The sequence below is a fragment of the Gorilla gorilla genome, chromosome 10, assembly GCF_029281585.2.
Source record: "Gorilla gorilla gorilla isolate KB3781 chromosome 10, NHGRI_mGorGor1-v2.1_pri, whole genome shotgun sequence".
Classification (NCBI taxonomy): Eukaryota; Metazoa; Chordata; class Mammalia; order Primates; family Hominidae; genus Gorilla; species Gorilla gorilla.
The window spans coordinates 74,482,393-74,509,644 of NC_073234.2; the positions used below are offsets into that span (position 1 = coordinate 74,482,393).

General features: G+C 39.2%; 1 protein-coding gene and 1 pseudogene across 1 annotated transcript in view; one reads left to right on the top strand and one right to left on the bottom strand.

Moving 5' to 3' along the window:
* Window positions 1–27,252, top strand: part of ITPR2 (inositol 1,4,5-trisphosphate receptor type 2) — a 499,301-nt gene that overhangs the window by 30,791 nt on the left and 441,258 nt on the right. The window contains exon 2 of the mRNA XM_031000671.3: window positions 12,298–12,368. Coding sequence (XP_030856531.1) covers window positions 12,298–12,368 — 71 coding nt within the window. The remainder of the gene's footprint in view (window positions 1–12,297; window positions 12,369–27,252) is intronic.
* LOC101152581 (enoyl-CoA hydratase domain-containing protein 2, mitochondrial-like) lies at window positions 1,352–1,853 on the bottom strand (annotated as a pseudogene).

A 27,252-nucleotide genomic window follows, 5' to 3' on the forward strand; every position in this document is an offset into this window, starting at 1 on the left:
CTCTCTTTATTCTGAATAAAGCTTTTTTCTCTTTTTTTGATTTTTCTGATATGTATATATAGATATCTATCTATATCTATCTGTATATCTATATCTATATCTATATATAGATATATATATATATCTCCTCTGCAGTTTGTTGAGAAACATTCCTAGGAGGAAATAGTTGGATATGTATATTAATTTAAAGAGACAGAGTCTCACTATGTGGCCCAGGCTGGTCTTGAACTCCTGAGCTCAAATGCTCCTCCTGCCTCGGCCTCGCAAAGTGCTAGCATTACAGGCATGAGCCACCATACCTGGCCTATTTGTCTGATATTATCACTGCTACTATACTTTTCTTTTTTAAAAATTATTTTTATTTTTTTTTTAGAGACAGGGTCTTGCTCTGTTGCCCAGGCTGGAGTGCAGTGACATGATCATAGCTGCTTATAGCCTCCACTTCCCAGGCTCAACTGATCCTCCCTCCTCAGCCTTTGAGTAGCTGGGACCACAGGTGCATGCAATATGCCAGGCTAATTTTTAAATTTTTTGTAGAGACAGGGTCTTGCTATGTTGCCCAGGCTGATCTTGAACTCCTTGCCTCAAGTGATCCTCTCACCTCACCTTCCCAAAGCACTGGGATTACAGGCATAAGCTACCAGCCCTGGCCCATACCTTCCTTTGGCTAGTATTTTCCTGCTTTGTTTTGTTCTGTCCTTATATTCTAGGTATGACTCTTGTAAATAGCCTATGGCTGGATTTTTTCATCCAACTACAAAATCTAGCTTTTTTTTTTTTTAACATGAAGTATTTTTATTTTGTTAAATCCTTACAGCAGTTTCATTTTGCAGATGAGAAAGCTGAGGCCCATAGTTTAAACAATTTGTCCAAAGTTTTACAGTGAGTAACTGGCAAAGAACTGGCATCTGCAGTCTGACTTTTGGCACATGTACAATCAATACCAGAGTTTATTATCTCTATTGTCCAGAGGAAAAAACTAGGCGTATCTTAAAATCTCTTGACATCTCTGGTTAGTGCCTGATGACTGAGAGAGAGGTCAGGGCCTGAGAACCAATGATACAAAGACCCAGAGGGATCTATTTTAATTCTTCCTCATTTGAGTAGAGAGAGACAGGCATCCTCCAAACCAAACCCAACCCTAGGGTGACATCAAGGAAGGTAGCAGTAGGTGGTATGGTCAGCATCTTGGTTCCAGGCATAATGCCAATCGTATCATATCTATCGTCATCCTTATGGAGGAACCGAAGCCCAGAGAGGTGAAATGATGAGGGCAGTCCTGATGCAAATTTTCCTTCTGGATCCTGTTGTTTCAAGGTATGCATCTCCCATGCTGAAGGTTAAATGGGGATCATTTGCCAACAAATTTTGGGGGTTGGTTCTCTCTGCCATGTTTCCAGCCAGTCCCAGGTTGGAATGTTCTGGGCATAAAATATTCCTTCAGTGGCCATCCCTGATGCAATGTCCATGTCCATGCCTTGGTCAGTGGCTACTTTGCCCAGCTGCATGGCAATGGGGGCCTGGGGCAGGACCTCCTGGGCCAGTGCTTGTGCCCAGTGGTAGGCAACATCACCCTCCTCGTTTTAGGCCACAGCATGATTCACCAGCCCCAGTGCCTACTCAGTCATCGGCCTGTGAAGATGAGCTCCTTCACCAGGGCCACCCCCAGGCAGTGTGGCAGCCTCTGAGTACCTCCTGTCCCTGGGAGGAGCCCTCGAGTCGTCTCTCAATCAGTTCCATGACTTTCGAGGAAGCTGCCACTTGGAGGTCGCAGGCCAGGGCAAGCTCCAGGCCTCCACCCAAGGCGAACCCATCCATAGCCACAATGGCTATGGATGCTAACTATATATGCATGGTAACCTTCTCATCCAGCCCTTTATATATCTTAACCTTCTTTCGTATCTTCTCTATCCTTGTTGTCCTCTGCTTCATTCCAAGAAATTATTAAAACCTTTCTTCTAAGATATTAATTAGCTGTGTCTGATTTACTGTCTTCAGTCCACTTACTTATTCAATAATTATTTTTCATTCCTAGGAATTCTTTACTAAATCTATCTGGCCATATTTTTTAAAATGATAGGGTCTTGCTATGTTGCCCAGGCTCAACTCAGACTCCTGGGCTCAAGAAATCCCCCTGCCTCAGCCTCCCAAGTAGCTGGGACTACAGGGGTGTACCACCATGCCAAGCTATCTGACCATTTTTGATGTGTTCTTCCTCCTTGCCCTGTTTATAAAATTTATCTTCCATTTCTTTAAACATTTCATAATAGTTATTTTATATTTTTAGTTGATAATTACAATATTTGTTGTTGTTTTTGGTGACTCATGCATAGTAACTTGTTTCCTTGTGTTATTAGTAATTTTTAAAATATTTGAGTTCATATTTCTTTGAATTTAATCTGTAGTATATCAAGTATAAAACTTTTTTTTGGTCTTTTTTTTTTGAATGGAAAGTTTTTTCTTGATCACAACTGTAAATTCTGGACAAAATATAAAAAACAACTATGTGTAGGCACTGGAGAGTGACCAAAAGCAGACAGAAACCTGGGGTGGGGGAGGTGTCTGTACTTGGAAGAAGAGAGTGAGACTAGGTGGGTTTCTGATTTGTATAGCCTTTGTTCCTGAGAGCACCTGCAAATTGGTGTCAACCGGGTGGTGAAAACTCAGATAGGAATGACAGTGTGGTGGTGGTAAAGATCTGGACCTGAACTTGTCTAGTGAGTCACTTTTACTAGCACCAATGATTTTCTGGCTCTTTGCAGGTGATTGAGAACTGGTAGTAGTTAAGGTCAGCTCAGCCACCACTAAATAATTGATCTCAACTGGTAGAGATGCCTGTTTATATTCTGAGAAAAGTACTTTGCAGATGCTTTGACTTTCATGAGAATTGTAATGGACAAGCTCGGACAAAATGCTTCACAAACTGACTTGCAATAACACTGGGTTCAAAGAGGTTGAGGAGGCAGGGTCAAGAGGATCAAGAAAAGGAAGTTATTTTAGATGGAGAAAGAGAAGCCTAGAAGAAAAAGTCACGATGATTTTTCTTTGTCTGGATTAGGACTGTAAGCTTTCAAAATATATGGGCAAATCCTCTCTGAAATCATTGTCAGATAGATGTGTTTCTCTTTGAAAGGCTATGTGTAACTCTTTTAGTTGTTTTTCCCATTAGTTTCACCAGTACTGATACTCTGAAGATAATCGCTTCACAAGATGATGGCTTCTTGCAGTGCTTTATAAAAAGATTAATATGTTGGAAACAGCATTCTCCTTGTAGTCATGTGATACCCATATTTTTAAAAGGTAGTTAATAGTTAAATCATTTGGTCAGGGTGATAGCATTCATCAAAAAATTTTAAATATATGGATGCATCCAGTATTTTTAGTAGTACTTCAAAGTTTAGTGTTTATACTGTAATTTATGTGTGGGTATAGGTTAATTATGTCTTTCATGGAAAAATAAGTGGGAATATTTTGAATACCTAAGAGCAAGCACAATTCTAACTCTGAGTGAAACCAGTTTTAGAAATACTGGCAGCAACAAACCTATGCTTGATTGAAAACTTATATATGGAATTAAACATACTTTTAATATTTAAACCAAAATATATGTTTGTCAACATTATTGAAATTAGACATGTCTAAAAAGAGGAGATAATGCTAAATTTATTTGTTTAAATTTAAAAATCAATAAAACCACACATTTCAAATGGCAAACAAAGGTGCACTTAACTCCTCTTGTCATCATAGACAGGCAAAATATAAGTGTAGCCATGAGTGAATGTGGCATGTTGCATCTGTTTTGCATTTATAAGTTAGAAAACATTTTGGCAGAAAGTTTTGCAATGAAATTACTTCCTTCTTTGAATGATTTGAATTATTTATGGCCTTGTACAGGAGTGTCCATAGGACCTGTCAGATATAAGGTGGAAAACTGGACATTTGTAGAAACTTCTATTTCTCTTTAAGTTATTCTGGATTATGAGAAAAATTAATTACCATACAAACGTGAATTAACATCCTTGGGATCGACTTCTTATTTGGGCAACTTGAGTGTTGGCTAAGTTAAAAAATGTACACATTACTAAATAGCAAGATATTACATTTTAAAAATAATGTGTTCTAAGACTATGGTGAATGAATGGAACAAAACCACTTAGTACTGGTATTTAGTTTGTAATGATAAAATAATTTGTAAGCTTCAAAAAAATAGATGCTAAACACTTAAACTTTCAAACTACAGTGTATAAATTATGATACATGTCAGAGGGCGCTAGTGAAGGATGACAAGCCAACTCTAGTCACAAAACAGGAGCAGAGAAACAAGAAACCACAGAAATACGAGGAACGTGTGGGAACACAGCTGCCCCATTTAAAAAATGCGGCACAGTGAAGTTCAGTAACTAGCATAAACACAGCTGGTCAAGGATGAGAAGTCAGGTTTTTTTCTTCTCTTCTACTGCTGCTTCTAAATGCAGGTGAAAGAGGGAGTTGAATGATGTGCCAGGGTTGTGGGGGCCTGTGGTAGATTGATGGGGTGAAGGAACAGTTTAGGTGAGAAGCCAGAAGATGGCAGCTGAGGGAGAAATTCATGTAGTCAAGCAGAGTGAAAATCCCAGCATTGGGGGATCAAGTTATTTGTGATAAAGTTCTGAAAGTTCTTTTAAAGACAATTCTGCTGGGCGCAGTGGCTCACGCCTGTAATCCCAGCACTTTGGGACGCCGAGGTGGGCGGATCACCAGAGGTCAGGAGTTTGAGACTAGCCTGACCAACGTGATGAAATCCCATCTCTACTAAAAATACAAAAATTAGCCGGGTGTGGTAGCGTGCACCTGTAATCCCAGCTACTCGGGAGGCTGAGACAGGAGAGTCATGTGAATCTGGGAGGCAGGGGTTGCAGTGAGCCAAGATTGCACCATTGCACTCCAGCCTTCCAGCCTGGGCAACAAGAACAAAACTCCATCTCAAAAAAAAAAAAAAAAAAAAAAAAAAAAAAAAAAAAGACAATTCCGTGATGCTTATGAACCTATGCACCATCTTAACCCCCTCTCTAGTAAAAGCTTTTAGTAATGTCAATTGTGGATGCCCCACCTTCTCTCTTTCCCCAAATTCATTTTATTTAAATGCATTTCAGAGCCATTTTGTTAGAAATGAACTATATCACTTAGTGGTAAATGAATCAGATATATGTGGTAAACAAACATCAGGAAAATAATGTGCTGATTTTATAATATATTCCAGATGGAAATAGCATTTATGGCTTCACCAGAGAAAAGATACAACTAATATTTTATCAGTTATGTGGCATTTTCTTTGTAGTTGTTGGAATAATGAGGGACTGGAGACAAAGGAATTATTTGCTTTCTTTTAGAAATGTATTTAAAAATCTGATAGCCACATATTTTATACATTAACTTTTTATACCCTATGTGTATTCCTAAAATATATGCTGTTTAGTGTAGCCTATATATGCATCTATATAATGGAATTATATAACATTTGTTGTTTTTGGATTCACTTTTTTTAAAGCTCAACTTTATGTTTTTGAGATTTTTAGTGTCGTTGCATGCAGTACAATTTATTCTTTTTTTGGTAGTTTTCTATTGTATGAAATTATTCATTTAGTCATACCTTTTGATTTTTTTTTGAGACGGAGTCTCGTTCTGTCGCCCGGACTGGAGGGCAGTGGCGTGATCTCAGCTCACTGCAACCTCCACCTCCTTGGTTCAAGCAATTCCCCTGCCTCAGCCTCCCGAGTAGCTGGGATTACAGGTGCGTGCCACCATGCCCAGCTGATTTTTTTTGTATTTTTAGTAGAGACGGGGGGGTTTCACCATGTTGGCCAGACTGATCTCGAACTCCTGACCTCAGGCAATCCACCCGCCTCAGCCTCCCAAAGTGCTGGGATTACAGGTGTGAGCTACCACGCCCGGCCTAGTCATAACTTCTTTATCCATGTTACTGTTGATGAAAATTTTGTTTTTTTTCAGTTGTTGCTATCATAAACAGTTTTGCCGCGAACACTCTTGTTCGTACATGTCTTCAGATGCAAGTTTGTAAGATTTCTGTAGAGCATATATGTGTCTAGAAATAGAAATGGTGAATGGAAGGGCATGCCAGTGTTCAACTTTTAAATGTCACATTTTTTCCAAATTGCTTGTTCTAATTTCTACTCTTTATAGCAGTGAATGAAAATTTGCATTCATTCAAAACCTTACTAACATTTCAATTTTTTTCTTACCTTACTTTTTACCAATTTGTTGGATATGTAGTAAGATTTTAATTTGACTTACATTTTTTTCTGATTACAAATGAAGTTGAACATTTTATCGGACTTCTAAAAGATATTAGTGTTTCCTCAGGCTTATTCCTGGGTTATTTTGCATTTTTCTGTTTGGTTGTCTTTTTCTTATTGATTCATAGACATTCCTTATAAATTTCTGATACTAAGCCTTTGTAGCAAATATATTCTAGTTTGTAACTTGTGTGTTAAGGGATGCCGTTAGTATTTATGGCTTCTTTGTATGAATGAGAAAGAAGGCCTCTGTTGGCTGCACAGGCTGTTCTCTTGTGCAAACATACCATTACTTCTGGGCAGATGCAGCTTGTGCCACTGTATATGGCTTCAACAGTGGAACATAGACCACATTTCAGAACTGATTTTGTGTGTTTCCCCCCACCTTTTTTTTTCTTTTTTTTTTGGAAACAGAGTCTTGCTCTGTTGCCCAAGCTGGAGTGCAGTGGTGTGATCTGGGCTCACTGCAACCTCCGCCTCCTGGGTTTAAGTGATTCTCCCACCTCAGTCTCCAGAGTAGCTGGGATTACAGGTGCGTGTCACCACGCCCTGCTAATTTTTGTATTTTTTTGTAGCGATAGGGTTTCGCTATATTGACCATGCTGGTCTTGAACTCCTGACCTCGGGTGATCTGCCCACCTCAGCCTCCCAAAGTGCTGGGATTACAGGCCTGAACCACCATGCCTGGATGCTACCACCCTTTTTATAATATGCTTGTACAAGTGCACAAGCATAGCAATGGCCTTGTGACTTCTGTTTCTTTATATTGTCCTTGGGTGGATGGAAGTCTTACTTTTAATGTAGACAAACTTAACGGTCTTTTATGTTTTGTCCTTTTTGTTTAGTCTGACTTAAATAATTTTTTCTACTCTCCTATTCATAAGTATCATCATCCATGTATTCTGCACGTTTTATAGTTTTACTTATCACATTTGAGGCTTTAATTCATGTGGTATTAACTTCTTATGTGAAGAAGGGATTATGTCATTTTTCCCCAAATAGACAACTAATTATCCTAACATCATTTAATAGTTCATCCTTTCCTTACCTTAATGTGTTTTGGTGTTGAGTTTCTAGATATGGCACAAATCAGGAAGGCATTGTGCAAATTAATGATGTTTATAAAATACTTCAGTATACAATTGTGCTTTCTAATTTTAGATACTATAAAAATGGAATTATAGAATTATGAGATGCTAAAGGTGGAATAGACATCGACGAAAGTCAGTTAGCATTTCAGTAAAAAATATTGGAGTGTCTACTACATCTCCATTATTTTACCATGCATGTATACTTGGAAAGCAGAGTATGTGGATATGTAAGAGAATACAAGTTCAGCCTGGTAGAACAGAAGGAGGGAGCCAAGTCTTTGGTCTTGTAGATCTGGGTCCAAATCTTGGCTTTGCTCTTGAGCTGTCATCTCCACCATATCATTTGATCTCTCTAATCTGCAAGAGAAAAATATTTTGCAAAATTGTTTGGAAATTAGTAATTATGTTTATAAACATATAGAGCAGTACTTGGCATGCAGTCAGTGATTGATAGATTATAGTTGTTATTTGGTTGGGAAGATAAGACTAATGTGTATGTCATACTTACATCTTGTAAACTAGAAGATACTTAAAATTGCTCTGGGAATTCACAGAAGAATATCTCATCATGGGGAATATAGCTTCAGTGAAGAAATGAAACTTGAAGATGTGTTCAAAGGATGGATTTCAGTTAATTTCTGTAGATCGAAGCCAGGTTGGATGGATGGATTTCATTTATATTTCTGGACATGGACAGCAATAAAGTGTCTTAAACAACAAAAACATAGAAAATAGATAAGAAAACGATGCATTTTCTCTTGACTGTTGGCATTTGTGAAAATAATTAATAGTATACTTTATTTTTGACAAAGTGTCAGTGGACTTGAATTTAATGCATAAACATAACTTTTTCATGTAGATATTATACTTCTCACAGAATTTTTAAGACTCTTGTTATGTCCAGTTAAAATTCCATTCACATTTACAAAATTCATACTTATGTATAAAATCAAAGTAGCTATTAAATTTTCCTTATAATTTCGAAGATCTAATTGTTGAGTGATTTTTTTTCTTGTAAGTAAATTTGAACAAATAATTTACAGTTATGACCTTATGAAGAGGAGATAGGTAGGAAAAACAACAGGTTTTATGTTAGATGAGTTTTAGTAAAAAAATTGAGAATTTTAGGCTATTGCTATAATTGCCTGTTTGGCTTACTCACTAGTTAGTTCTAAGAAAAATAAATGTATCCCATTAAGATGTGCACTGATGGATTGGATTGAAAGGTGCTACCTGAGATATTGTTTTTTAGAGCAGGCTCTCTTGGCCTTTTTCAGGATATGATATTTTTGATAATTTTCTGGGACATACCTACATAGGGAATATTTCCAAATCTCTCTTCCGTCTCCTATTAGTCGACTGTTTATTGCTTCTAGTTATTTTATTGTTTATGTTAACTACCAAAAATAGCATCACTGATTTTTAAATGTCACTTTAATCATTCATCAATTAATTATTTAGCACCATCTATATTTTAAGCATAATGCTTAAAGATGGCCCTATAATGGTGAGTAAGACAGAAATGGACTGACTCTCTTGGAGCTTATAATGATATTGCATATATATATACATGAAATTATAAAATTATACTGGGCTGTGATACAGTCTATTGGTAGAGGATAGCCTAGAGTATTGTGGGAGTGCAGAGCAGATCCTCCTACTCAATTTAAAGAGGGTTAGAAAGCTTTTTAAAACACATAGTCCTCGTCCCCAGAAAGTTTTATTCTGATAGGTCTGGACAAAGGAAAGTTTTTTTTTGGTTATCCTTATTATTTTTAACTCCCCAAATGATTCAGCCAAATTTGGGGAACACTGATCATGAGTGGTTAAAATGGGCAAAATCATGACATAGTCTAAATGAGTTAACTACGGATGGAATAGATCAATGTTTTTCAGATGATTTTCTTCTCATAGACCAAAGGTCAATCTTTACATTTATCCCTATTTGGTTGTAAATTCTGGTCCTTAGCTTATAAAAGTTAACTGCCCTACTGGTGGGTGGGAGAACCTGGCTTATCAGTGGTACACATGAAAAGGATCTGGAATTATTGTTTACTATAAACCCAATGAAAGTCAGAGGGGAACCTTAACTGCCACATGAGCTACTAAAATTGTAGGATGCATTTCTGTAAGTTTAGTATCAGAAAGAAGGAGGTAATAGTCCTCTGTACTCTGCCCTCGTTGGGGCGCATCTAGACTCATGTGGATAGTCTCTAGGATCACAGGTGAGAGGATGCTGGCACTTGGGGTGTATGAAGGATGTTGAACTCCTGGTAAATATCCACATGGAGAAGCACTGGAGAGAAATCAGCTTGCCCATCTCAGAAAAAGAAAACTTAGTCTATTTAGTCCCAGAAGAAAGAACTGGGAACAAAGAGGGAGAGTTAATTGGGAAGCCAACATCATTTATTCACTGACTCATTTATTTATTTAACAAATATTTATTTAGTATCTATTGTACCTCATTCTAGTAGATGCCAAGGATATAATGGTAAACAAGATGGATTCAATCTCTGACTTCATGGAGCTTAAAATTTATTGGAAGACTCAAGACAATTAGGCAAGTAGATAGAAGAAAATGTAGTAAGTACTATTTCACCTCCACATAAAACACATTTCTAATATTAGGGCTGTCAGAATGATGGTAAATGGTAAATGCCTTGGCCTTGGAAGTATTCAAGAAGAGGTTGTTGGGGATATTGTAGAAGTTGTTCCAGGATTTTGGCATTAAAAGTCAAACAGGATTCCAATTACCATTAAAATCCTGTTTGACTTTTAATGCCAGTGATCATATATGTCTTGTAACAGATTCAGACTCCTTGCTTCTTCTTGTCCTTTCCTTCCTTCCATTCTCTTCAAATTCAGTTCCAACTCTTTAAGTCTTCAGGATGAAATGACTGCCTTAGTGATTTTCACAGATGTTTTTGTGTAAGGAATAGGACAGATTTTTAGAACTGAAGTCACTCTTAATTATTATGTTTCTATCTGGGCTATCAGATAATTGAGGATAGATATTAGTGGTCACATAAATACACTGTCATCTGATGTATAGCTTCAGTTCTCATTCCTCTTGATGGCTGGTCCACACAGGCGGGGACTCAGTGACATTCATAAAAGTCTGTATTTTTGTGGGAATGCACAGTTACAAGGAGTGAATAGAACGTCAGTGTCATTTGTAATTTTTACATTATGTAATTTTTATGTGCTCTAAATAAGACTATGATTTTTTGACCATTGTATTTGAATTCTTAACATGTCTTAACCAATTAGAAAAGCTGACCTTGCCCTCACAGTACTTTTATTTACATCTTACGTTGTAATATTATCAGAACTATTGGAGCCTTTCAGATTCAATGTTACAGGCTGAAGTTGGACATTGTGGAAGTTTGGGTTTGCTTTCTCTTGACCCAATGTGACTTCCTGTTTCTAATAAATCAGTTTCTAGAGACTCTTAAAAGGAATTTCTTGCATGCCTGGCAGCTCTTGTAAAACCACATTTTAGTAAACCAGTGTGAATGAAGGATATATTAAAAAAATCAAGGAACTGTATTTCTTGACCAAATCAGCATTTTGTTTTGTGGAAATTGGATTCCACAGAAAAATCTGTTGATTTAGGAAGTGTCTGCTTCCAGTAACTAGATAAACTAGGAACCAAAAGTTTCATTTTGATTAAGTCAGTCATCCTAGTTCAACTCCTGTGCTGGAGTTGATGCATGCTAGTGAGTCTGGTTAATACTTCTTCTTCTTCTTCTTTTTTTTTTTTTTTAAACCACAAGGTTGCAATTTGGCATCTCCCTTTAAATGAATTCATATACATGTAATTAATTAACATGCATTCTCACAATATTCTGGAAAAAAACCTGGGTATTCCCACCACGTAACCAATGGAGAAATGAATGTTAGTGAGTCTGGTATTAAGAGATCTTCCTCTTTGAACAAGGGATTCATGTCTCCTGGCTCTCAGTTCAGAGATTCAGTTTCTCTGTCTTGAAATTGTCCTACAAATTGTCTTCTCATAAATATTTTAATAGAGATTAAACATGTTGTTATAGCTACAAAGGCAGTTTATTCATTTGACTTATATTTGTTGAGCACTTGTAGTGTGTCAGGCACTCTTCTAGAAGCAGAGAATATGTGAAGACACAAGATTCTTGATTTTATTTATCCATTAAATGGAAACTGCCAGAAGTTGTACTAGGTACTTTAAAAATACTAAGTCATTTAATCTTTCTAACAATACTGTGAGGTAGATATTTTTATCCTTATTGTTTAGGTATAAAGAAGGAGGCCTGAAGTCACCTAGCTAGGAAGTGGCCAAGCCAGAGATTGAATGCAGGCCAGGAAGGCATAACCACCTACTCTATGGGCACTCCAGAAGCCTGATCTCATAAGCTTACACATTCCCTGTAAAACATACATACACACAGGGAAAAAAAAAAAGACAGGAAAATAAAAACTATGGGTAATCTGACCACTCTTAATATTTTGCTGTGTTCCATTCCTTATATATGTATGTGTAGAAGTGTGTGTGTGTGTGTGTGTGTGTGTGTGTGTAAGCATATATGTATCTTATTGATTGGTTACCACTACATTCACAACATACTGTAAACATTTTGCAGGCCAGTGCATTTTGTTTAATGTAGTTTTAAACAGCTCTGCAGTGTTCCATGTCATGAGTTATCTAACTAGTTTCCTACCTCTTAACAATGTTTCCAATGTTTCAATTTCATAAACCAGGCTTTAATTAACATCTCTACAACCAAATCTTTTTACAGACCCATGATTGTTAAAAAGTTACTTAGTGAAGAAAGGTATTAAAACTTTTGGTAAATATTTATGCAATATCCATGTGCAGTCTGTGGTTTATGAATATGACAAGGATGTTAACAATGTAAACATGCTTTTCCTTCTAGGTTAGTGGATGACAGATGTGTGGTGCACCCAGAGGCCGGGGACCTTGCCAACCCTCCCAAGAAGTTCAGAGGTAAGAAATACATATTTTTTTTAATTGTGTGAGCTAACAGGGAGGATTATTTTTATGTCTCAAAGTAAGTAATGTTAAAACTTTATTCAATGTGAAACTTTCAGATATAAATATGTTCACTGAAAATTCTTTCAACAATTTTTCCATTGTTTTTCTTTTGCATATTGAGGGATTTACAATGAAAGAATAGTTTTAATTTTTGTTTTGCCAGACAATGGTCTATCTGTTAAAAGGAAATCTTGGTAATTAACTGTGAAAGGCTACTTGTCAAGCCAGTAAATGCAGCTGAACAGTATTTATTTATATACTTCTCTGACAGTTATAAATGTTATAGTGTTGCATTGTTAGATTTTTAATTTATCTTTGTAAACTCTCCAGGAGTGTGGCAATGATGTGTTAACTTACTTTTTAAAATAGCAATTTGATGGTGTGTAATAACTGACAATTGTCTTAGAACTCCTAAGTATAATTTTTTAAATAGCTTGATAATTTCCTCAATGAGAAATTGATCCTAGTAAGAGATTGATTATAACTCAACTCTTACAAAAGAAGGATTAATGGAATCTATAGAGAATCACAGAAAGCCAAAACTAGTCATTAAAAGCTTGCCCAAATCAATTTCATAATTGGTACATAATTATAATAATAAAAATAATTTTAAAATGGCATTTATTTTGAACAATGTATAACCATTCATTCTCATAATGGTGAAAAACAGCCTTAATAAGGGATTAAAAGCTGGAGAGAGACGGAGGGATTCTCAGAGCCACCAGCCCAAGTGAAGATTGCTGCTTACTGCAATGGAAAAGGGAGACAGTTAGCATTGGGTTAATATTTACCATGTTTTACTCTCTGGGATAGGCATTTTATTTACAATATCTCTTATGGGAATATTTTATTTATTTCATTTTCTCTAGACTGAGATCCTTGCAGAGAAAGTGACATGCACAAACAAATGTCCTTTGAGTTAAATTGATCACTTTATAAGAGATCCAGATTTCTCCCCAAGTAGAGAAATTTGCGCAGAATGTGGAAGACAAACTACCCATTGGAAACACATGCAAAATCACTCAGTAGGGATACTCTCCTAATCCCGGGCAAGTGAGGTCTTCTTGCAGTAAATAGTTTCCACTGAGGATGGACTTGGAATGAAGCTACCTTGAGGGGACACGTAGGCTGCTAGTATTCAGGAACAACCTGCCAGAGACAATGCAGGAAGTGTGTGTGAAATGACCCAAAAGATAAGAGGGTAGAGAAACCCTAATGGAAGGACAGATAGTGTGAATAAAGGTAGATTCCGAAAAGAATGAGCTAGCACATTGTGTAAAGATGAGGAGAGAATTAGGGCTCTGGAGGAGAGGTCTGAGGAAACCACCCAGAATGTAGCACAGAGAGATACAAAGAAGAAGAATTTGGATGAGTCATGAAAAGCTTGGAGGACAGGCTGAGAAGGTCCCTCAGTGTCTAACTGAATTCTAGAAGGAAAGGCTAGGGAGACTGCGATAGAGGCCATATGTGGAGGAATGTGGGTGAGAACTTGCTAAACTGAGGAAAAACACTCTTCCCCAGGTGGAAGAGGCACACTGAGTTCAGAGTAGTGATGGTAAATAACAATCCCACATCCACCGCTAGACACTCTTTGGTGAACTATAGGGTATTAAAGACAAAGAGAAAAATTCTAAAAGCAAACTGGGACAACAAATCTGTATTTGTAGCAGGAAAAAGCATGAGGTTCAGGTTTTGACTGTACTGCTTGCTGCCTGTGTCATCTTAAGTAGGTCACCTACCTGCTTTGAGCCTCAGAGGACATCTGTCATTGGCTAATGGGAGTAGAAGTGGCTAATAACAAGAACAATGACTACCACACGAGGTTTTGCGAGCCCTGAAATATTTCCAGAGAATAAATGTAAAAGCATTTTAAGTCATTAAACAAATGGGCCGGGCATGGTGGCTCACGCCTGTAATCCCAGCACTTTGGGAGGCCAAGGCGGGTGGATCACCTGAGGTCGGGAGTTCGAGACCAGTCTGACCAACATGGAGAAACCCTGTCTCTACTAAAAATGCGAAATTAGCCGGGCATGGTGGCTCATGCCTGTAATCCCAGCCACTCAGGAGGCTGAGGCAGGAGAATCACCTGAATGGGAGGCAGAGGTTGCAGTGAGCCGAGATCACGCCATTGCACTCCAACCTGGGCAACAAAAGCGAAACTTCATCTCAAAAAAAAAAAAAAAAAAAAAAAAGGATAGTCACCTTATGATAGAAAGGCATAATGCATTTCAATTAAACATATTTGACTCAACCCTTACATCATTGCCTCTTCAAGAGCAGGATTTTATTTTCTTCTTTTTGTGTTTTCCAGGCATAGTGCTCTGCCCATAGTCTCATAGTCTGTATCCCCCAAAATAGCCATTAGGTGCTTTTGGATGAGACACTCAAACTTTTTCTGGGATCATGTAATAAAACTTGGTTTCCAGGGGTGCCCACATTTCACAGGCATGAGCCTGGGCAGCCTTACTCCTCTGTTGGTCAGGAAGAATTAGTCTTTCAAAGATAAACATTTATGCTTCATGGGTGCCTTTCCTCTTTCCCTCTTTCAATCCACAGTGAAGTAAATTGTTTTAAATTTGCAAAGATTATTTTAGAGTATCTAAGGGAACCTGGGGTAACAGCTCTGTACCCACTAGGTAATTATATGCTGATACTTGGTCTCATATTATTCACTGGGCACTGGTTTAGAGCATGAATCACTTTTTCAGACACTCCATCCTACTGGTGAAAGGCTGGCTTTTCCTGTAATCCAGTCATTGAGGTCATTATCCTTGCTGGTTTACTCTCATTTTCTACCTCCAGTTTTAGACTAAATCATTTATCTTACTGCAATCATCACTGGAAAAGGAGGGTTCTTTCCTATTGGGAACTCAGGGTTCTGTCTTATCTTAAAGCTGCAGCCTTTCTCCCATGATGCATTGTTTATGCAGCTGGAGTCCCAGAGAATTCCCTGAGCTGGGCTTGCCTCTGCCCTGGCCTTCTTAACAGCCAGGAGCAGACAGTGCCTGACCAAATGCCTCATCCTTTTGCATAGCTTGTCTTTACGGCTCTTGCCTTAGGCCATTGTCTGCATGAATATATTTCCACCATTTTTTTTTGGCTTTAAAAGCCATTGCTGTTTCATAGATTTGCCTCCCAGAATCACCATCCCAGCATTTCCAGACTCCCCTGCCAAGTTTCCAGAGCACCCTCCCTTATTGTTACTTTTTAGATAAGGTGAAGAAACAATAGCATATCAACAGTTCAGCTGCACCTCAGTTCCTCTTGCCTCAGCCAGACAAATGATATTCTCGAATTAATTTTAAAAGATTTTTGTTTTTCATACTCATGCTATGATTTGTTCAAGTGAATCATAACATTTTAGAGCGGGTAGGCAATTAAAAGTAAATCTAGTACAACTCCTCCAATGTTTTTGACTGTGGCAACCAAGTTCCACAGTGAAATGTTCTTTTGACTGTGTCGCATTACCTCACTTGTGAACAGAGGAAACTAAGTTTTACCAAATAAACAATTTCCAAAGGGTTATTTCAAACCTGATAGACAGCCATTTTTTGATAGAAACCATACAATAGATTGATATTAACAGAAACATAGTAGCTTTTTCTTATGTGAATAAAATTTCTTTAATGATCAAATATTCTCCATTTTTAAAAGAGAAACTGTAAACATTGGAATAAATGTAGCTGTACTGAAGAGTTGTGAAAACGTACATAGAATTCTCTTCCACTCTGTTTCCCCTGTTATTTGCATCTCACTGGGGACATTAGTTTAAACTAAGAATTTACCATTTGTACATTACTACTGACTGCATTCCAGACTTCAGTCATATTTCACCAGCTTTTCCACTAAAGTCCTTTTCCTGTTCCTGAACCCATCCATGATCCTGAGTTGCATTTAGTCATTGTGTCTCCTTCGTTTGCTCTATTCTGTGACCCGGTCTTAGTCTTCCCTGGCTTTTCATGATCTTGATACTTTTGAAGAGTACTAGCTAGGTATTTTATAGAATGTGCCTTGTGTGTCTGTCTGATGCTTTTGTCATGGCTGGACTGGAGTTACAATTTTGAGACTACCACAGACGTTATGTACTCATATAATACCTCATAATGAGGGTATTATGCCCTCATATAATACCAACAGAGTTCATGACGGGTCTTATTTTTTTATGTACAATTTAATCCTCTTCCCTTTAATAAAGGTAGTTATTTTAATTGATTTTATATTCTTTTGCTTTTTCCTGTTCCTTTCCACCCTTCTCCCCCTTCTCTAGAAAACTCTTCTTAGTATTATTTTTCTAAAAGTCTGCGTATTGATATATGTGCCATTTCTATTAGGAGAAGTCCACTTAAATCAACTTAAAGAGAGGTTTATGTCCTTCTCTTACCATCAGGGTGATAAAACACGGATGTAATGGAGAACCCAGGGACCATTTCCTGGAGGATGGAGGGAAGAGAAGACAGCCCCTTCTCTTGGTTGATTAGGTATTTCCCAGTGTTGGGCCATTTGGTCTTGAAGGTTACAGTTCTGAGATTCTCTGAACATTTGTCACTTGACTATTTCATAATGTACCATGCCTACCATGGGGCCACTTCTGGCAAGCAACAATCAGTTGTTTTGAAGTAATAAGTCAGAATGCTTCAGGAATTGGAACTAATATAGAGAATTTCATTGCTGTGCAATGAACACTAAAGCAGGTAGTAAAAATTAGGGACTTGGGGGAAAATGGAGAAAATCTCTTCTTTAACTCAGTTCCTTTTCTTCAAGTAATTCAGGGAAGTCCTTTTGAAAGCTGGGCCTAACCTTTTGCCTCTGCTCATGGAGGTTACACACTCATGTGTATAAACGAAAGTGTGTTCTTGCTAGGCAGTTGCTTTGACTTTTTATGGAGTTGAACATGTCAAGCTTGTCTAACAGTGATTCTGCACTCTCAGCCCATGATGAATACTTGCTCCACCCGCTTAACAATTGCTATATTGAATTTCTTCAGGTTTGGTGTTAGAATACTTTCAGTTGTTGTTGTTGAAGACTGAAACTATTTCAGATTTGAAATCAACTAAGATTTATTGAACATGTAATACATGCTACACTGTACTTGAGGCTTCCTGTGCATTATTATTTGGTCATCACATGAAGTAGAAATTATTGCTATCCTGATTTTGCAGTGGAGAAAGTAAGTATAAAGAAGTTATGCGACCATCTTAAAGTTGCTGAGCTCTTTAGTGTTAAGACTGGGACTTAAACCAAGTTCTATGACTCTAGAGCTGTTTGTTTTTAACCACTGTGCCATACTATCTATTGAATTAGTCCCACCTATAAATTCTACCTGTTAGTCGTATAAAGCCACATTGATTGAATCTAATCCTTTTTCTACACAATAGCCCTTTAAGTATTTGTTTAGAATGACCATATTCCTGTGGATCTTTTCTTCTAGTCTTACTTTTTTTTTTTTTTAGTTCTTTTAACTGTTGCCAGGTACAAATTCTTTAGGGATTTTTCTGTCTTCATTATACTACTTTGTTTGTTTTATGGTTAGGCTCCTGTTTGTCAATTTAATTCTGAGCTGTGTAGAAAGAACTGAACATAGTGCATTTGAGTTTTGTCTAATGAGAACTCCTCTCATTTTTGGATGCCACACTTGCAACCTCTGTTAGTCAGCGTTCTCTAATAGGGACAGAACTAATACGATATAGTTCTGTATAATAGGATAATAGGATGTAAAGGAGAGTTTATGTTATATACATGAGTTTATTAAGAACTAATAGGATCTCTCTCTCTCTCTCTCTATATATATGTGTATATATATCTATATATATGTATATATATGTGTATATATATCTATATATGTGTATATCTATATCTATATATATGTACATATCTATATCTATATCTATATATATGTACATATCTATATCTATATCTATATATATGTATATATATATACAGGGGAGTTTATTAAGTAGTATTAACTCACATGATCACAAGGTCCCACAATAGGCCATCTGAGTCCCAAAGCTGAAGAACTTTGAGGGCACGAAGCATCTGGCACAGAAGAAAGATGTAGGCTGGGAGGCTAAGCCAGTCTAGCCTTTTCACATTTTTCTGCTGCTTTATATTCTGGCCGTGCTGGCAGCTGATTAGATGGTGCCCACCCAGATTAAGGGTAGGTCAGCCTTTCCCAGCCCACTGACTCAGATGTTAATCTCCTTTGGCAACACCCTCACAGACACATCCAGGATCAATACTTTGCAATCCAGTTGATCACTTTAATCCAATCAAGTTGACACTCAGTATTAACCATCACAAGTCCACCCCTTGTCAACTTGAACCCACAAACATCTCCTGAGCTCATACATAATCTTCAAATAAAGACAATAATAAGGTCATAATTTTGCCTAACATGATACAACTATCCTTTGTACAACCGGAAATGTACCAATCCCCAGCCCAAATACTATTACATAAAGTTAAGAATACTTAAATGCTGATATGAGGTCAATAAATCTTATGTCACATAATAAAGGAAAAAGAGAATAAAATGAAAATATTTTCTTAGTACAAGTTTATGCATATATGTACATGCTAAAATATGTTTTTAGCAAAAGGAGGAGGAAATAATCATGACACAGTCCTCGTTTTTGCAACTGATCATCTGGTCATAGCTGGCACTAATGACTGCCTTCTTCTGCCACCCATTCTGTATTCCTTCTGCCTTCAGCAAACACCTCAGCATGTCGTGATGTTTTCCCTGGTGGAGTAACCCAAACCTTCATTCCTGAAGGGTCTGGGCCATTTGTAGTCCTGCCGGGATTGGGCTGTTTTAGTTTCTCATTGACCTTAATCACAAGGCCTGGTAATACTAAGAGATGCCCCAAGGATCTCCTGTATTTCATGCATACTCTTACTTACTTCCATTGTGGAGTCATAGACTGATTTCATCTTGATAGTCTGGGTCAGTCACCCCAGCCAACACTGTAACTCCCTTCTTAGCCTGTTGACTTAAAGGTAGGAGGAACCCAAAGTGTCCAGGTGGCAATCTTAACTTCCAGTTTAATGTAACTGTGCCTCCTGGTGGCAGCATTCCTTCCTCTGGAACTAAGACCTCTAGGCCAGCAGAACATAATGTTCGAATGAACTGAAAGCAAAAATTTTGTTAGTGGATCACTAGGGGTGATGGTGAGTGGTGCCACTTCCATTTCCACCCCTTGATTCCTGGACCCGTGAATCCTGGCTATGGGAGGAACAGTGCCGTATATTGGATGCTGATTCAGAACATACACAGCTTTCTGGATAACTTTGCCCCAACCCTGCAAAGTATCGTCACCTAGTTGGCATTGTAATTGTGACTTCAAAAGGCCATTCCACTGTTCTGTCAATCCAGCTGCTTCAGGATGATGGAGAACATGGTAAGTCTAGTAAATTCCATGAGCATGAGCCCACTGCTGCACTTCTTTAGCTATAAAGTGAGTGCCTTGGTCAGTGGCAATGTTGTGTGGAATACCATGATGGTAGATAAGGCCTTCTGTGAGTCCACAGATGGTAGTCTTGGCAGAAGCATTGCGTGCAGGATAGGCAAACCCATATCTGGAGTAAGTGTCTATTTCAGTGAGGACAAAAACCTCTGCCCTTTCTATGATGAAAGAGTTCCAGTATAATCAACCTGCCACCAGGGAGCTGGCCGATCACCCCAAGGAATGATGCCATATCGAGGGCTCAGTGTTGGTCTCTGCTGCTGGCGAGTTGGGCACTCAGCAGTGGCTGTAGCCAGGTCAGCCTTGGCGAGCGGAAGTCCATATTACTGAGCCCATGAGTAACCTCCATCCCTGCCACCATAGCCACTTTGTTCATGGGCCCATTGGTGATGACAGCGGTGGCTGGGGAAAGAGGCTGAGTGGTGTCCACAGAATGGGTCATCCTATCCACTTGATTATTAAAATCCTCCTCTGCTGAGGTCACCTGTTGGTGAGCACTCACATGGGATACAAATGTCTTCACAGTTTTTGACCACTCAGAGAGGCCCATCTACATACCTCTTCCCCAAATTCCTTTGTCACCAATTTTCCAATCATGCTTCTTCCAAGCCCCTGACCATCCAGCCAAACCATTGGCTACAGCCCATGAATCAGTGTATAATCGCACATCTGGCCATTTCTCCTTCCATGCAAAGTGCACAACCAGTGCACTGCTTGAAGTTCTGCCCACTGGGAAGATTTCCCTTCACTGCTCTCCTTCATGGATGTCCTACAAAGGGGCTGTAGTGCTACAGCTGTCCACTTTTGGGTGATGCCTGCATATTGTGCATAACTATCTGCGAACCAGGCCCTAGTCTTCTCTTCCTCTGTCAACTGATCATAGGGAACTCCTCATGAGGCCATCGGTGCAGGCTGGGAGAGAGAAGGCCTGGTGGCAGGAGTAGAGACTATGGGCATTTGAGCCACTTTCTCATGTAACTGACTTGTGCCTTCAGGACCTGCTAGAGCCCAGTCACATTTATACCACTTCCATTCGATGATAGAATGCTGCTATGCATGACCCACTTTATGGCTAGATGGGTCAGAAAGCACCCAGTTCATGATAGGGAGTTCAGGTCACATGGTGACTTGATGACCCATAGTTAAATGTTCAGTTTCCACCAAAGCCCAGTACCAGACCAAGAGCTGTCTCTCCAAAGGAGAGTTGCTATCTGCAGAAGATGGCAGGGCCTTGCTCCAAAATCCTAGAGGCCTCCACTGTGATTCACCTATGGAGGCCTGCCAAAGGCTCCAAACAGCATCCCTATCTGTCACTGACACCCCAGGCACCATTGGATCTGTTGGGTCACATGGCCCAAGTGGCACAGCAGCTTGCACAGCAGCCTGGACCTGTTGCAGAGCCTTCTGCTGTTCTGGACCCCCTCAAAACTGGCAGCTTTTCGGGTCACTCAATAAATGAGTCGGAGTAACACACCCAAATGACGAATGTGTTGCCCCCAAAATCCAAATAGGCCCACTAGATGTTGTGCCTCTTTCTGGGTTGTAGGAGGGGCCAAATGCAGCAATTTACCCTTCACATTAGAAGGAGTATCTTGACAGGCCCCACACCACTGGACCTCTAGAAATTTTACTGAGGTAGAAGGTCCCTGAACTGTAGTTTGATGTATTTCTCATTCTCTGGCATGCAAATGTCTCACAAATAAGTCCAGTGTGTTTGCTACTTCTTGCTCACTGGATCCAGTCAACATAATGTCATCAGTGTAATGGACCAGTGTGATATCTTGTGGAAGCAAAAAGCAATCAAGGTCTCTCTGAATAAGATTATGGAACAAAGTGGAGAGTTGATATACCCCTGTAGTAGGACAGTGAAGGTATATTGCTGGCCTTGCCAGCCGAAGGCAAATTGCTTCTGGTGGGCCTTATGGACAGGAATGGAGAAAAAGGCATTTGCCAGGTCAATGGCTGCATACTAGGTACCAGGAGATGTGTTAATTTGCTGAAGAAGTAAAACCACATCTGGTACAGCAGCTGCAATTGGAGTCACAACTTCGTTAAGCTTACGATACTCCACTGTCATTCTCTAAGATCCATCTGTCTTCTGCACAGGCCAGATAGGGGAGTTGAACGGGGATGTGATGTGAATCATCACCCCTGTGTCTTTCAAGTCCTTGATGGTGGCACTAATCTCCGCAATCCCTCCGGGGTTGGAATATTGTTTTTGATTTACTATTTTTCTAGGTAGAAGTAGCTTCAGTGGCTTCCATTTGGCCTTTCCCACCATAGTAGTCCTCACTCTACCAGTCAGGGAGCCAATGTGGGGGTTCTGCCAGCTGCTAAGTATGTCTATGGCAATTATGCATTCTGGCAGTGGGAAAATGACCATAGGATGACTCCTGGGACTCACTGGACCCACTGGACCCACTGTAAGTTGAACCTGAGCTAAAACTCCACTAACTGCCTGACCTCCATAAGCCCTTACTTTGACTGGAGGACTGCCTGACATTTTGAGTCCCCTGGAATCAATGTCAGCTCAGAGCCAGTATCTAGCAGTCCCTAAAATGTCTGATAATTTCCCTTTCTCCAATGCACAGTTACCGAGGTAAAAGGCCAAAGGTCTCCTTGGGGAAGGATGGGAGAAAGATTAACAGCATAAATTGTCAGTAGTGTAGTGGGGTCCTTCGTCAACGGGAAGGACCTCCCCTTCATTCAAGTGGTTCTAGGTCTGTAAACTGGCTCAAGTCTGAAAATTGATTGAAGGGCCATGATTCTCTGTTTTATAATTCAAATTAGTCTTTTGTCCATTTGACCTGGAAGTTTTCTGCTTCTATAAATTAAGTAGGAATGCATTTATCAATTTTACTTCTGGGAATACCGTGATTAATTAGCCAATGTCAGAGCTCTACACGAGTGAGACTATTCTGATTGTTGCTTTGCCTCTGCTTTCCATTATGGTAGTTACACCCACCGTGCCTCTGACAGTTGAATGTTACCACTTGGCCCCTGCCACCTTGGGATCCAATTATTCCCATTGTATTTAAATTTTGTAGTTGAGTGAGTGTTGTTCCTACTATTAGATCTGACATACAGAGAAGAGCCATTACAGACCTCTTCAAAGACGCAGGTGCTGCCCTCACAAATCTGTTTCGCAAAGCATTGATCAAGGGTATATCTTCTGGACCCTCCCAGCTGGGATGAGTAAAGTAACTAATCCACTCTAGGATCCCAATCTCCCTAAGCCTTTGAATTCCTTCCTCCACATTAAACCAAGGGAGATCAGGCATTTCCAGCTTGCTCACAGTGGGCCATCTTTTAACTTATATTTCAGCTAACCAAGTAAATAAACTATTCGAACCTTTTTTTAACTCTCTGAGCTGCAACATTAAATGCAGAGTCCCTATTTAGTGGGCCCAAATCGATAAATTCAGCCTGATCTAACTCTGTGTTCCTTCCGCCATTATTCCATACCCTTAATATCTATTCCCATGTCTGTTCTCCAGATTTCTGCTAATATAAATTAGAAAACTCAAGCAATTCTTTTTTAGTGTAGTGCACCTCCTCATGGGTCACACTCTGAACCTCACCTCTGGGGCCTGCTAGGACTTTAGTCTAGTTATAGGTCTAGAAGCAAACAGGGGTGTTGAGGATGGCTCCTGAGGAGAATCAACATTATCTTGCCTGGCAACTGCCTCAGGGGGGCCTTTCCTGTTGCTTCAGGCAGTGCAGGGTTTATCTACTCAGACAAAGGTGGAAAGGTTGATGGCAACATGAGTTGGGGAAGGGATGTTGCCACTACTGGGGATGGGGAAGATGTTTCTTCTGGCAAAAATGGTTCATCAGAGTTTACAAGCTCAGTGTCCCCAGCTTCATCAGGGTCCTCCCATACATCCCCATTCCTAGTTGCAGGGTCCCATTCTTTTCCAATCAATGCCCTCACTTTAACAGTAGACACCTGGCAAGGCTGTGCATGCACTTTTTGTTGCAGGTCAGCCACTTGCATAAGAGCTTGTGTCTATTTTTCTACAATTTCAGCTCTTTCTCTACAGGAGATAAGACTCTCACTGAGGGCAGTCTTAGCAGATTTGAGGCTCAGTAGCTGCTTCTGAAGCCAGGAGTTAGAATTCCTGAGTTCCTCATTTTCTTTCATCACTTTGTCCAGTGAACTTAAGAGCAACCAACCAGCTTCATTAGGTTCCTTGGTTCTCCACATATAATCAAAGGTATTATGTATAGAGTCACTAAACTCCTTGCCTCTCATGAGTGGTGAGTCAGGAGTGTCAAATGCGTTTATTTTGCGTAACTCTTTAAACAGCTCATGCTGAGGACTATCAGTGTTCTCCATACTGTTAGAAGTAGAGTCCTTAGCATTTCTGGGTCTAATCATATTAAGCAGCCAGCTCCAGAAATCCCAAAACCAAAGAAAGAACTCCATCCTTAATATTCTGTTCCTCTAGAACCACTCCTGGTACCAAAATCTGTATTAGTCAGGGTTCCTTAGAGAGACAGAACTAATAGGATATACATATATATATATATGTATATATATATATATACACACACATATATATATATGTGTATATATATATGTAAAGGGGAGTTTATATATATATATATATATATATATATATATATATATATATGTAAAGGGGAGTTTATTAAGTGGTATTGACTCACACGATCACAAGGTTCTGCAATAGGCCATCAGCAAGCCGAGGAGCAAGGAAGCCAGTCCCAAAGCTGAAGAACTTAGAGTCCAATGTTCAATGGTAGGAAGCATCCAGCACAGGAGAAAGATGTAAGCTGGAAGGCTAATCCAGTCTAGCCTTTTCAAGTTTTTCTACCTGCTTTATATTCTAGCTGTGCTGGCAGCTGAGTAGATGGTGCCTGCCCAGATTAAGGGTGGATCTACTTTTCCCAGCCCACTGACTCAAATGTTAATCTCCTTTGGCAACACCCTCACAGATACACCCAAGATCAATACTTCAATCCAATCAAGTTGACACTTAATATTAACCATAACACAGCCCAATAATCTTGGGCCAGAGTCCCTGACTCTCCTCGTGCTTTTAGTCAATGGAAACTCCTGATGCTTTTTCATTTGCATCTCTGGATTCTGTTTCGTTCTTCCTGTGCTGTGTAACTGGTTCTTTGGAATCAAGTGGAGAACCTGTTACTTTTTACCTTGTTGCATTGGCTCATTGTTCTAGGTTTGTTTTAGCCTAATAAACTTGTGTTTTATTCTTTTTCTTTTTTTTTAAAATCTTAACTCTCATTCAAATTATTTATTCTAATTCCCAACCTCATGACATCTTGAAATTTGTAAAGTTAATAGAAGGTATGTATTGTGATAATCTCATTTCATGTTATTCTGTTGTTATTGAATATATCTGAGGAGCAATAGATTAGGATAATATAAGTTGGGGTACCTGTGGATCAGACCCTGGAAGACTTGGTAGAGGTAATCTATTTGGGAGGTGATCCCAGGAAGCACAGATGAGGACTTGGGGGAAAATGGGGTGAAAGGAAGAAAAGGCAAGACAGCGTGCATTAGTGAAGCTCAATCCTGGTGGAAGCAACTGAAGCTCAGTCCTGCCGGGGCCTCTGGGAAACCATGCAGAACATGCCTTGGAACCTCCTACCAAGGACAGGAAGGCTGGGGCCAACTTCCATCCACCAAGGGTTTTTGTTTGCGCCAGAGGGTGTTGTCATTTCGTTCCACAATACACTTCTGCACTGTTCCTGCTGTTTCTCCATGTGGCAGGGAGAACTCTCATGCAGAGAAAAAGAGAGATCCAGGAAGTTGAGGTGGGAAGCTGTTCGCATGTTGGAAATTGTCTACTGCACTTTTTGGTGAACTTGGGCCTGAGGACACATGTTCACATTCTTGTGGATCGTCGGAATTTTATCTGTTTCTTTAATTGAAAGACCTGTGATTAGACTGTAAACTGTATGAGGGTCAGGACTGTGTTAGCCTTGCGCTCTGCTCAGTCACCAAGATCAAACACAGTGTTTAGCATATTGTTGGTGCTGACTTAATTTTTGTTGAATTAATGAATACAGTTCTAGAAAAGAATTATTTAATTAACTTTTCTGTAAAAACAAGGTTTCACTATGTTGACCAGGCTGGTTTCGAACTCCTGGCCTCAAATGATCCTCTTACCTCAGCCTTCCAAAGTGCTGGAATTAGAGGCATGAGCCACCACACCCAAGCTAAGAACCATAATTTTTAAAGGCAATATCGTTTCAGTTCTGTCTCCAGATGCTTTTTCAGTGTCTTACCACTACCGAGCATGTAACATAGTTGTTTGATTAGTTGTTTTATGTTAAAGCAACCTGTAGACCTATTAGTTTGTTATAGTCTTAAATTCTACACCTTTAAATTTAAGTTCACAGGTGTCAGTATGGATTCTAACAAATCTTTAGTTTAAATAACAGAAGACAAAAACTTCTCCATGTATTAAGTGAAGATGTTTTTAGTAGTTTGTAATTCGCTGCTACTCAAAGAAGTTCAGAAAATTGCAGTGGATTTCCAAGTCAGGAGTTACATGCTTTATACTAAAAAGAAAAAAAAAAATTCTCCAGTTGAATGTTGTTGCTATGTTTATCCTGTGTGTTTGTGGTGAGTCATCCTGTTTATAACCCTTACTGCTAATGCCATATTATTAAACTCTTAAGTGGCAGTGGAAATTGGATAATAAGTTTACTCTCCTCCATGAGGTTTCAGAGAAGGGCCAAAGGATGAAATGAGAACACATTGCTTTGCCTTTTTGCCTCTCCTGTCAAAGCTAGTCAGGATTGTAAAAGTGCTTAAACTTTAAAATACTTGAGCCTCTGTATTGGGAAGAGGGAAGTTGCTGTGGTTCTGAGTGATAAAGTAGAACTGTTTTGGAAGTCTCACGAACCACTGTTTAAGGCAGCACTCACACAATTAATTGTGTCTCTGAGTTATGAACAGTGTGTGAATTTTGAGTGATTTGTGGCTTTAGTTGTGAGATTCAATTGTCTCCCTTCAGAATAGGAACCAATGGGCAGAAAAGGAACAATCGTGGTGCATGTGATGTAGTGGGGTAAGAACAGCTCTCCAGCTCCCTCACTTACCCATCCTGTGTTCTGGGGTTAATTTTCATGAGCTGCAGGCTCATGTGTAAAAATCTTCCTCCCATGGTGTATATGAAGTGAGTTGTGTGTCTAAATTCTTAGTGAGTGCTGAATAAATATATATTTTTTCTATATTTTAACAGCCAAGACTATTTAAGAATAGAAAGTCCTAAATATTAAAATTCTTAACTTTGAGTGCTTATAACGGCCTTTCTCCATGTTAGCCTACTTAATCCTGAATAGCCTTGTTTTACAAATGTGGAAACCACACTTTA